Raw genomic sequence first — 12262 nt, forward strand, 5'->3', positions numbered from 1 at the left:
AGTGCTCCCCACACATCTTGATAAGTTCCTTAGGGGGTCTACTTTCCAAAATGGTGTCACTTGTGGGGGGTTTCAATGTTTAGGCACATTAGTGGCTCTCCAAACGCAACATGGCGTCCCATCTCAATTTCAGTCAATTTTGCATTAAAAAGTCAAATTGCCCTCCTTCGCTTCCGAGCTCCGCCATGCACCCAAACAGTGGTTTACCCCCACATATGGGGTATCAGCGTACTCAGGACAAATTGGACAACAACTTTTGGGGTCCATTTCCTCCTGTTACCCTTGGTAAAATAAAACAAATTGGAACTGAAGTAAATTTTTTGTGAAAAAAAGTTAAACGTGTTTTTTTTTAAACATTCCAAAAATTCCTGTGAAACACCTGAAAGGTTAGTAAACTTTTTGAATGTGGTTTTGAGCACCTTGAGGGGCGCAGTTTTTAGAATGGTGTCACACTTGGTTATTTTCTATCATATAGACCCCTCAAAATGACATCAAATGTGATGTGATGGTCCCTAAAGAAAAATGATGTTGCAAAAATGAGAAATTGCTGGTCAACTTTTAACCCTTATAACTCCCTAACAAAAAAAAAAAATTTTTTCCAAAATTGTGCTGATGTAAAGTAGACATGTGGGAAATGTTACTTATTAAGTATTTTGTGTGACATATCTCTGTGATTTAAGGGCATAGAAATTCAAAGTTGGAAAATTGCGAAATTTTCAAAATTTTTGCCTAATTTCCGTTTTTTTTCACAAATAAACGCAGGTAATATCAAAGAAATGTTACCACTGTCATGAAGTACAATATGTCACGAGAAAACAATGTCAGAATCACCGGGATCCGTTGAAGAGTTCCAGAGTTATAACCTCATAAAGGGACAGTGGTCAGAATTGTAAAAATTGGCCCGGTCATTAACGTGCAAACCACCCTTGGGGGTAGAGGGGTTAAGCTCAATATATGGCACACCTAATGAAAATTACAATTAAAAGCATTAAAATTTCATTAAACTTTCTATACTTTACAAAGAGGTGTGGCTCACAGGATAATACTGAGCGCAGTCTAAGCACACGCCCCTGAGGATCCTGTGAGCCAGGCCGCTTTAGTAAAAACCACAAAAAATAAGCATTAAAACAAAAAGGCTTAGATTTCTGGAATCATATGACGGATTTTAACAACAAACCTAATGAATTTATGAGAATTGCAATTAAAAGCATTTTCATTTCATGCAACTTATTATAGTGTATTCAAGGGGGTGTGGCTCACAGGATAATGAGGAACAGTCTGAGCACACGCCCCTGAGGATCCTGTGAGCCATGCCACTTTGGTAGAGACCAGAAAAATAAGCATTAAAACAAAAAGGATTATATCTCTGGAATCATATGATGGATTTTAACGACATACTTAATGAGAATTGTAATTAAAACAATATTCAGTACATTTTTCAGCAGGTTAATACGGCGCCGTAAAGGGAGAATCACTCTATAATAAATGATCGTAAACGTCAACTCTTTTCCTAATGGACGCACGATGTGATATATTTCAATGTCTCCGTGCAGAAGGATCAGGCACGTGAATAATCTGCATTTCTAACCCCGGGATCCTCGACCTCTTGACAGCACTGTGGTTTATTTGCTTTACAATAGCTTGTCGGGTATAGGTAAGTATTTGACATTTTGCGGCTATATGTGAAAAATGCTGCAGTCGGCATATGGAACTAGTACCACTCCTATTCTCCAATTAACACAAAGATGAAAAGGAATGTGAAAGTCAGCAAACGGGGAGTATATGGCTGAAGCCTCCAGTACAGAGTGAAATAATACTTTGCAGATTTTGATAGAACTATTACTGCCTGTGAAAGGCCCCTTTGAAGATAATTGAAACCACTGGGTAGCAATCTGCTTTATAGCACTGACAAATAACAGTTTCCTAAGGCTTATCATTTAAGTGTGGTAAAAAAAAAACAAAATAAAATAAAAATCGGCCATATTTAGTCCATATGTACTAGTCATTTCATCGTTACTACATGGCCAGCCTTGCATGACAAGCCAGGCTCGTGTTATATGGACACAAAGGGCTAGGTCTATTATTTCGGAATCGTTTTGTGGACCGCAAAGAACTTGCTCATAAACAGGAGTGTTAGAAGGATTTGGGGTATTTCCACCTTTTGTGTGAAGTGTAAACGGAGATTATGGCGAAATGAGGAACAGGTTGCATGTGGTCTCCAAACTAATAAACGAGATGCGGCCTCTCCTGCTACAAGAAGGAGTGCGACGTTCTACGTCTGCGATGGAGGATCTGACCGTTATGTAATGTGCCAGAGAAGACACTAAATAGGGATCATGTATCCAGGAAGAAGTGCTTTACAGGTTAAGGGCATTCACATGTTACTGTTATAGAGCAAGAAAAGGTGACATTCCCCTGCCTGTTTTATCACAGGAGTGAGTGTTTCAACCTCGGTTCCTGCCCTGTGAAGCTTATCATAAATCAAGTCAGTGACATACAAGCTCAGAGCTCACTGGAGATCCTACAGCTGCTGACTTGTGTAAAGATAAGCTCAAAGGGCTGGAGATGTGGCAGAAATACTCCCTCCTGTGAGAAAACAGGCAGGGAAATGTGTTACCTGAGAAAAGAGCAGCTGTAAGCTCCTACTGTTTTGTCTGTATACTCACTTATCACATGTGACTTATGCTTTCTCCCCTGGCCAGGAGCTGTAGTATGTGGCGACGATGAACTGGAGCAGCTCTGCATGCTCAGTCACAGCCATTACACAGTACATAGGAAGCGCACAATTATACGATTATCTCAGCACAGGAACATTTCTTTAACACACCTAATTGTGGAACGTATTTTTATTCCAAGATCTACTGATTAAAATGTACTTTGTTGATGGAACAATATCCTTTAAGTGTGGAGCAGATAAATAGCTAAGAGTAATTTTCAATGACCCGTAGAGGAGCTATATTGGGTTCACTGTACAGTTGCAAATGGAAAAAAGATGAGTATTACATGGTGGAAGTAGGAGCTCTTTATATGTCAAGTGTAGGACATAGTGTTTAGATCACTCACCTGAGTGCTCTTGGTGTCGAGAGTCGGATCCTCACCAATCTGATACCGATGTTCTAAGGATAGGTCATTACTTTATAATCCAGGAGTACCATGACTCTACGCTGATTAAAGGGGGCCAAGGCAGCTGGACCATGCACTTTCCAAAGTAAAGCACTTGTCTGGACATATGAGGACTTACACCACACAAGACATATACGTTCATCTTCTTGACCTTTTGACTAAGATCAAGTCTAGCATCTCTTCTTATCAGTGCGGGTTGGGGACATCCGGACACCCTTCCCACACCCTGCCTCAGCCGGAACAGACACATATATACAGGGGGAAGATTCGGGAAGTACACACTACATATGCCCGATTGTAGGAAGACCTTACGTTCAGGTTAGATACCATGAGGACAGGTAGTGTGAGAAGTGCCCCAGGAGTGGTGACCAAGGGTGCTTGAAATCACTGGGAGTGGGACCCGATTTGAACTTCCCGGCACATTTGCACAGCACTTTCCTTTCATACTTGAAAGTCACAATGACTCTTTAAGGGTGTGGTTCCCTTATGGATTCCTTCCTGAGAAGTGTGTGGCCATCAAGTTCCAATTCCCCCTGCAAACACCTTTCTCTGCTTCTCCGAGAGCTCTCAGTTCTACTGGGGTGACAGCCCAGAAAGCTGATACGAGCATGACCGGCTCACCCTAAGCTTCAGGGTGAGGAAATCACAAAGTACTTACCTTCTCTGTTGTCTTCTGGTCCACCAAAAGGTTTATTGGGGCCCTTATATCTACTTTTGGAGTGGGCAGCAACAGACCATATGACAAACCATATTCTTGTGCACTTTCTTTGAGGCACTGCTCTCATTTTTAAGCGAAGAACAGAAGGGGGCTCTACATCCCAAATCAAAATAGTTGGTCACGACTGCACCTAGTTTAGGTCATAATTGGGATATGAGGCCCCACAACTTTGCCAACCTAGAAGGTACTGCACACTCTACTTATTTCTTAGTAGGGCCGACACAGCACCTATGTCCCCCAGCAGTGGCCTATCTTGTTTGTTCCCCTATCGGGATGCCAGTGGAAACAAGTTAGTGATTGATGTCTGTTGAGATGAAAATGTATGTCGTTGTACACCTATTAGCTAGAACCAGATGTGGAGCAAGTAGGATTCTTCTGGCCAGCGAGATTGGCTCACATGCAGCGCAAGTATAATCTTGAGAAAATGTGAGTCTAGGTAACTCTAAATAGTTTTGCTTTTTTGTTCTGGCTAAAACACATTGTGCTAACGTTAAATGAGTGTAAGCTATGCCTGTAGTGGGATGGGGAACACCGGTGGGTCAATAAACAGTGTGCACCTCCAACGTAGGGCCTATACCTAAGACCCAGAATATGCCACCAGAAATTGTGAAAATAATAAAGACCAGTATTGAAATCATAATTATCTGGATCTATTCCACTGCAAAATAGGTTAGAGCAGACGGGAAGCAGCCGCCGTAATTGGCATTGATAGTTTATAAAGCCCACAAAGCAAATATAGTAGCCCACGGGGGTCACGGTAGTTTCATTTCCATAGATTGTTAGAGTTGGGAAGGACCTCCAGGGTCATCTGGTCCAACCCCCGGCTCAATGCAGGAGTCACTAACCCATCTCAGACAGATGTCTGTCCAGTTTGAAGACTTCCATTGAAGGAGAACTCACCACCTCTCGTGGCAGCCTGTTCCACTCATTGATCATCCATACTGTCCAATTTTTTTTTATAATATCTAATCTGTATCTTCTCCTTTTTAGTTTCATCCCATTGCTTCTCGTGTTTCCATGTGATGATCCTTCTACACTGTGACATCCCTTCAGACATTTGTAGACGGCTATTAAGTCTCTTCTTATCCTTCTTTTTACCAAGCTAAACATTCCCAGACCCTTTAACCGTTCCTCGTAGGACATAGTTTACAGTCCGCTCACCATCCTGGTAGCTCTTCTCTCAACTTGCTCCAGTTTTTCGATGTGGTGCCCAGAATTGGACACAGTATTCCAGATGAGGCCTGGCCAAGGAGGAGTAGAGGGGGATAATTATGTGATCTAGACTCTATGCCTCTCTTAATACAGCCCGCATCTGCGTTTGCCTTTTTTGCTGCTGCGTCACACTGTTGCCCAGATATTAAATCGATCGATGATTATTGTATAACAACTCTACAGGCTGGACTGAATAATTATAAAATTGCTCAGAAAATAATCTCTGGGAAGGAATGTACAACATAGAGAACCATAGAAAAACAAAAAAAAAAGGGGCTGACCTCTTTATTTTATCCTCCTGCTTGTGCGCGTGCTGTTTGAGCAGCAGATTCTCATCGTGAATACGTAAGTATCGGTCTTCCAATTCTTGCCTGGAAACACGTGCAACGGCTTGTCTTGCCTTGGCGCTCTGGGGAGGAACGGCATCTGAAAAGTACGGTAGTAAAGAAAAAAGACAAAAAGTTAACATTTACGCTATGAATATGTGGAGCTATAAAAGAAGTGAAGGGATTAAAGGGTTATCCCAAAATAGTAAGCTATTCCCCGTCCATAGAATTAGGGATACCTTGCTGATCACTAGGAGTCCATGCTCCATTCACTGAGAGCCGCCAATTTCGGACAAATAAGCTGTACGTAGCGCCCATGTTTTATAAGGGCAAATGTTGGGGTTCGTATTTCCCCAACAATATATCAATCCAAAGACAGCTATAAAAATATAAATAAAACTTAATTCCAATACCTGAAACACTGGGACCGAAATCCCTCACGGGGAGATCTGCGGCGGTTTCGTCAGCGGGGGCAGCCATTATGGATCTGGTGGAGGAGAAATTAAGAGCACATTTAGCCCAAACAGGCAACTAGACGCACGCTTAAAAGACAATTCCAGCTGTGGATATTTAAGTCTATTGTTGACTGCCTGTTGACTAGGTTACCGACCACCTGTACAGTCTGTGGTGGCTTGTGTCCTGAACAAGGAGTGCTGCGCTTACAAGCTCTTAGCGGTAAAGAGCTTGTAAGCCCTGCTCTGAAGCTAGCCAGATCAGTAGTTTTCAGTACTCCTCTAATGTTGCCTCTGGTGGCATTATCGGAGCGTGCAAAGTTTGGGTCAGTGGTGCAACCATGCCACTGGTCTGAGCTGTCCATGAATCAGGAGCGCACCGCCCCCGGAAGACAAGACACAGGGGAGCAGTGCACTCCTGGAGACAAAATGAGGCAACACCTATGGTTGTGCATCTTTGTGTAGAAAATCTATTACACTACTCCATATGGAAGTGCAAATGACTAAAACTCAAGCTTCTCTGTTCCCCTGCGATCACATGATTGTGGCAGATCCGGCTTCTATCATCCCCAGCGATTACATGATTGTGGCAGATCTGGCTTCTCTGATCCCCAGTGATCGGCTGATTGTGGCAGATCCGGCTTCTCTGATCCCCAGCGATCAGATGACTGAGGCAGATCCGGCTTCTATCATCCCCAGCGATTATATGATTGTGGCAGATTCAGGTTCTCTAATCCCCATCGATCAGCTGATTGTGGCAGATCCGGCTTCTCTAATCCCCAGTGATCAGTTGATTGTGGCAGATCCGGCTTCTTTAATCCCCAGTGATCAGTTGATTGTGGCAGATCCGGCTTCTTTAATCCCCAGTGATCAGCTGATTGTGGCAGATCCGGCTTCTCTCATCCCCAGTGATCGGCTGATTGTGGCAGATCCGGCTTCTCTCATCCCCAGTGATCGGCTGATTGTGGCAGATCCGGCTTCTCTCATCCCCAGTGATCGGCTGATTGTGGCAGATCCGGCTTCTCTCATCCCCAGTGATCGGCTGATTGTGGCAGATTCGGCTTCTCTCATCCCCAGTGATCAGCTGATTGTGGCAGATCCGGCTTCTCTCATCCCCAGCGATCAGTTGATTGTGGCAGATCCGGCTTCTTTAATCCCCAGTGATCAGTTGATTGTGGCAGATCCGGCTTCTTTAATCCCCAGTGATCAGCTGATTGTGGCAGATCCGGCTTCTCTCATCCCCAGTGATCGGCTGATTGTGGCAGATCCGGCTTCTCTCATCCCCAGTGATCAGTTGATTGTGGCAGATCCGGCTTCTTTAATCCCCAGTGATCAGTTGATTGTGGCAGATCCGGCTTCTTTAATCCCCAGTGATCAGCTGATTGTGGCAGATCCGGCTTCTCTCATCCCCAGTGATCGGCTGATTGTGGCAGATCCGGCTTCTCTCATCCCCAGTGATCGGCTGATTGTGGCAGATTCGGCTTCTCTCATCCCCAGCGATTACATGATTGTGGCAGATCCGGCTTCTCTCATCCCCAGTGATCGGCTGATTGTGGCAGATCCGGCTTCTCTCATCCCCAGCGATTACATGATTGTGGGAGATCCGGCTTCTCTCATCCCCAGGGATCACATGATTGTGGCAGATCCGGCTTCTCTGTTCCCTAGTGATCAGCTGATTGTGGCAGATCCGGCTTCTCTCATCCCCAGTGATTACATGATTGTGGCAGATCCGGCTTCTCTCATCCCCAGTGATCGGCTGATTGTGGCAGATCCGGCTTCTCTCATCCCCAGCGATTACATGATTGTGGCAGATCCGGCTTCTCTGATCCCCTGCGATCACATGATTGTGGCAGATCCGGCTTCTCTCATCCCCAGTGATCGGCTGATTGTGGCAGATCCGGCTTCTCTCATCCCCAGCGATTACATGATTGTGGCAGATCCGGCTTCTCTGATCCCCTGAAATCACATGATTGTGGCAGATCCGGCTTCTCTCACCCCCAGTGATCAGTTGATTGTGGCAGATCCGGCTTCTCTAATCCCCAGGGATCAGCTGATTGTGGCAAATCTGGCTTCTCTGTTCCCCAGTGATCGGCTGATTGTGGGAGATCCGGCTTCTCTCATCCCCAGGGATCACATGATTGTGGCAGATCCGGCTTCTCTGTTCCCTAGTGATCACATGATTGTGGCAGATCCGGCTTCTCTGTTCCCTAGTGATCAGCAGATTGTGGAAGATCCGGCTTCTCTCATCCCCAGTGATCGACTGATTGTGGCAGATCCGGCTTCTCTCATCCCCAGTAATTGACTGATTGTGGAAGATCCGGCTTCTCTCATCCCCAGTAATTGACTGATTGTGGAAGATCCGGCTTCTCTTTATCTCAGGGATCAGTAGAGATTGCTGGGGACGGCCATATCTAGGCGTACGACCCCACAGAGGACATGTCGCCCTGGATGACTGTCCCTCCATGTAATAATCGATAGACGTGCTGTCTCTGCCCCTCCGCCATGACGTGGTATAATATAGAGCGCACTTCATGAGCGGAGACGACCACATTTACCCCAGAAATCAGCGAGCTGTGTAATCCATGGCTGCGTTATGGCCTCCAGAGCAGCGCTCCCCTCTGGATTACGGATGAGGCTCCTGAATGCCGCCAGTCATTATCACTGCTGTGGAGATATCAGTCACAAACCTCCCCAGTTAATGCAGCACTACTACTCCCAGCATGGCCTCACCAGCACGGGCTGGGAGTTGTAGTGCTGCAGCAGCTAACAATTCATAATAATGATACACTGGACTGGACACAGCAGCAGGGGCAGCTCTCCTGAGTGAAACCTCTGGTCACCTACCCCGGCACACACACTTACGTCTCCACACAGCCGCCTTTGTAGTATCCTTCTTCTGTCCCCTCTCAGGCCTTTTCCTTTGGCCCAGCGTCCATCCTGCAGCTTCCCGGCAACAGTTGCTACAGCCGAGACTGACGTCACTTCCTCCCGGAAGTCCATTCTGTTTGTTGATGGGAACGCTTCTGGCTGCGCGCGGCATGCCGGGAATGGTAGTTCCTTCTTTGTGCCTGCGCTCTAGAACGAACGCGCGAGGAAACTACGCGCCCCACAATGCCCTGCGCGCCGATGGCTGGAGTACGTAGAGCGACATGTGGGAAGAAGCTAAGAGGAGGATGAAGCGCAGGGCAGCGACTGACGCAGAGAAGGAAGACAAGGTGTGTGGTCATGGAGGGCTGTCTATAGGCCTCACATATAGATAGATATATACTCCATTATTGCCATAAAGCAATGTATTACTGTATAGATGCCTTAGACCTGATGAGGCTGTGAACTTACATTGAAAATCCTTGTCAGAACGGCTATATGATCCTTTAAAGGTTTATTGCCATTTTCAGTAATGGGTATTGTCGGAGAGAGCCTGTGAATATCAGCAATTTACCGCCCATTAACACTTGCAGCCCTTCTTGAGGTATTAACACTTCTAATTTGCTTATATTGTGTTGCCTTGGAGACCGACCACCGCTGCTAGGCAGTAGAACCTGTACGCTGCAGAGACTGAGCATCTCCGCAACATAAATAGACATGCTGCAGTCTGGAAAGAGGCGCCGCATGTCCGTCTCCACGGGTGATCCGCAGACTTCTCAGCACGCATAGTGGAGATGGGATTTCTTGAAATCCCATCCACTATGCTGTAACATCTGGACGCTGCGGATGTACACAGCGTCCAACCCGCAGCGTTTACTGACCGTGGGAACATACCCTAAAAAGGGTACACCTACTTGGTCTCGTCACCTCTGTAATAACCTGAACTCTTAAATGGTTCTTTTAAAAAAAAAAAAAGCTTATTCTATGAAAGTTAAGAAAAAGGAACCATGTAAATTTATTATTGATGTAATCATTTTGACCCTAATAAATAATAATTAATATGGTGTTATCTGAGCATGCTCGAGTGCTGATTGAGCATTTTCAGCGTGCTCAGATGCTATGTTCGAGTCTCCTCGGCTGCATCTTGTGCGGCTGTTTGACGGCAACAACACATGACGTGCAACTGCGAGGAGTCGAACTTAGTATTGAAGCACGCCGAGCATACTCGATTAGGACACCAGCATGCTCGCTGATAGGTAGTGTTTTTCCTTAGCTGCGGAGACAGAATAGAGTGCCACTACTAAGAAATATGCTGCTTGCTGACACGTCCCTTTCTGCGGCTCTTGTCTCCATAACAGGGTCATAAATATACACTAATAATATTGCTGCTTTCATGCATTGGTGAAGTAGATTTTGGTCACCTTTACCCTCATCTAATCAAAGCCGTTACCCAGAGGCGACCATTTATCTCCCGCTTCCATAATAATGATCGTTTCTTATTTGCAGCGGTAAAGGTATATACTTCATATGTGCGGGAGCTTGTAACATTGAAACGAGGTATTGATCCAGGCCCCAGTGTGATTTCTCCTTGGCCTGCTGTCAATAACATTTTGGAATCGCATAGTACTGTGGTTGACCTCGCTTTTTTATATACTTGTTCTTCTTTGTGCTCGGAATTATGGAGAAGAAAATCTGGAATTATTTTTTTTTTAGCAGCTTGATCATGAGATTGTTTTATGCTCCGATTTCTCTCGCTTGCTATGACATTATATCCTTATAATACAACGTTGCATATTTATTTCTGTCCTTTTTTCACGGCATCATGGGGTACATTTCTGTTATGGCTGGTAATTCAGTACCACAATGGACATAGAGGTCAGTGCACATACAGTGACCTGGCAATAACCCAAAAAATAAGAACGAGCTCTGAGACGTGGGAACTCTGTTGACCGCAATCCCTAATCCTATCACACCACACTAAAGGCAGCCGTGGATTGCGCCTAACTCTCCCTATGCAACTCGGCACGGCCTGAGAAACTAGCTAGCCTGAAGATGGAAAATAAGCCTACCTTGCCTCAGAGAAATACCCCAAAGGAAAAGGCAGCCCCCCACATATTATGACTGTGAGTAAAGATGAAAAGACAAACGTAGAGATGAAATAGATTTAGCAAAGTGAGGCCCAACTTCCTGAACAGAGCGAGGATAGGAAAGGTAACTTTGCGGTCAACACAAAACCCTACAAAATCCACGCAAAGGGGGCAAAAAGACCCTCCGTACCGAACTAACGGCACGGAGGTACACCCTCTGCGTCCCAGAGCTTCCAGCTAGCAGAAAAAACAAATTGACAAGCTGGAATAGAAAAAACAGCAAAAAAATAGCAAAGAGGAACTTAGCTATGCAGATCAGCAGGCCACAGGAACACTCCAGGAGGAAACAGGTCCAACACTAGAACATTGACTGGAAGCAAGGATCCAAGCACCAGGTGGAGTTAAATAGAGCAGCACCTAACGACTTCACCACATCACCTGAGGAAGGAAACTCAGAAGCCGCAGTACCACTTTTCTCCACCAACGGAAGATCACAGAGAGAATCAGCCGAAGTACCACTTGTGACCACAGGAGGGAGCTCTGCCACAGAATTCACAACACATTTCTTCCCTAATGGTTAATAAAGGGGTAGTCCTTCCTATATAAATGATCACCCCTGTCCTGTGACTACCATAGTTGAACAGAGGAGTCTTTTTTTTTTTTTTTTAAATCTGCCATACGGTTTTTATTTGGTGCAATTATTTACGATCTTTGGAAAGGGGGCGTGGCCCACAGTGTAATAATGAAGGGCGGCCTGAGGACACGCCCCTGAGGATCATGTGAACCACACACGCCCCTGAGGATCATGTGAACCACACACGCCCCTGAGGATCATGTGAACCACACACACCGCTGAGGATCATGTGAACCACACACACCGCTGAGGATCATGTGAACCACACACACCGCTGAGGATCATGTGAACCACACACACCGCTGAGGATCATGTGAACCACACACACCGCTGAGGATCATGTGAACCACACACACCGCTGAGGATCATGTGAACCACACACACCGCTGAGGATCATGTGAACCACACACACCGCTGAGGATCATGTGAACCACACACACCGCTGAGGATCATGTGAACCACACACACCGCTGAGGATCATGTGAACCACACACACCGCTGAGGATCATGTGAACCACACACACCGCTGAGGATCATGTGAACCACACACACCGCTGAGGATCATGTGAACCACACACACCGCTGAGGATCATGTGAACCACACACACCGCTGAGGATCATGTGAACCACACACACCGCTGAGGATCATGTGAACCACACACACCGCTGAGGATCATGTGAACCACACACACCGCTGAGGATCATGTGAACCACACACACCGCTGAGGATCATGTGAACCACACACACCGCTGAGGATCATGTGAACCACACACACCGCTGAGGATCATGTGAACCACACACACCGCTGAGGATCATGTGAACCACACACACCGCTGAGGATCAT

General features: G+C 45.8%; 2 protein-coding genes across 3 annotated transcripts in view; one reads left to right on the forward strand and one right to left on the reverse strand.

The window, feature by feature from the left end:
- Positions 1-8808, reverse strand: part of RPGRIP1L (RPGRIP1 like) — a 161938-nt gene extending 153130 nt beyond the window's left edge. Inside the window, exons 1-3 of the mRNA XM_069738570.1 lie at positions 8694-8808; positions 5793-5866; positions 5335-5479 (exon numbers count right to left, since the gene is read on the reverse strand). Of these exons, the coding sequence (XP_069594671.1) occupies positions 5335-5479; positions 5793-5859 (212 nt within the window). The 5' untranslated portion in view covers positions 5860-5866; positions 8694-8808. The remainder of the gene's footprint in view (positions 1-5334; positions 5480-5792; positions 5867-8693) is intronic.
- A 114-nt stretch (positions 8809-8922) lies between these two features.
- Positions 8923-12262, forward strand: part of FTO (FTO alpha-ketoglutarate dependent dioxygenase) — a 299722-nt gene continuing 296382 nt past the window's right edge. For both annotated transcript variants that reach the window (XM_069738571.1, XM_069738572.1), the window contains exon 1: positions 8923-9046. In XM_069738571.1, the coding sequence (XP_069594672.1) occupies positions 8981-9046 (66 nt within the window). In that variant the 5' untranslated portion in view covers positions 8923-8980. The remainder of the gene's footprint in view (positions 9047-12262) is intronic.

This window comes from Ranitomeya imitator, chromosome 9 (assembly GCF_032444005.1).
Source record: "Ranitomeya imitator isolate aRanImi1 chromosome 9, aRanImi1.pri, whole genome shotgun sequence".
Classification (NCBI taxonomy): Eukaryota; Metazoa; Chordata; class Amphibia; order Anura; family Dendrobatidae; genus Ranitomeya; species Ranitomeya imitator.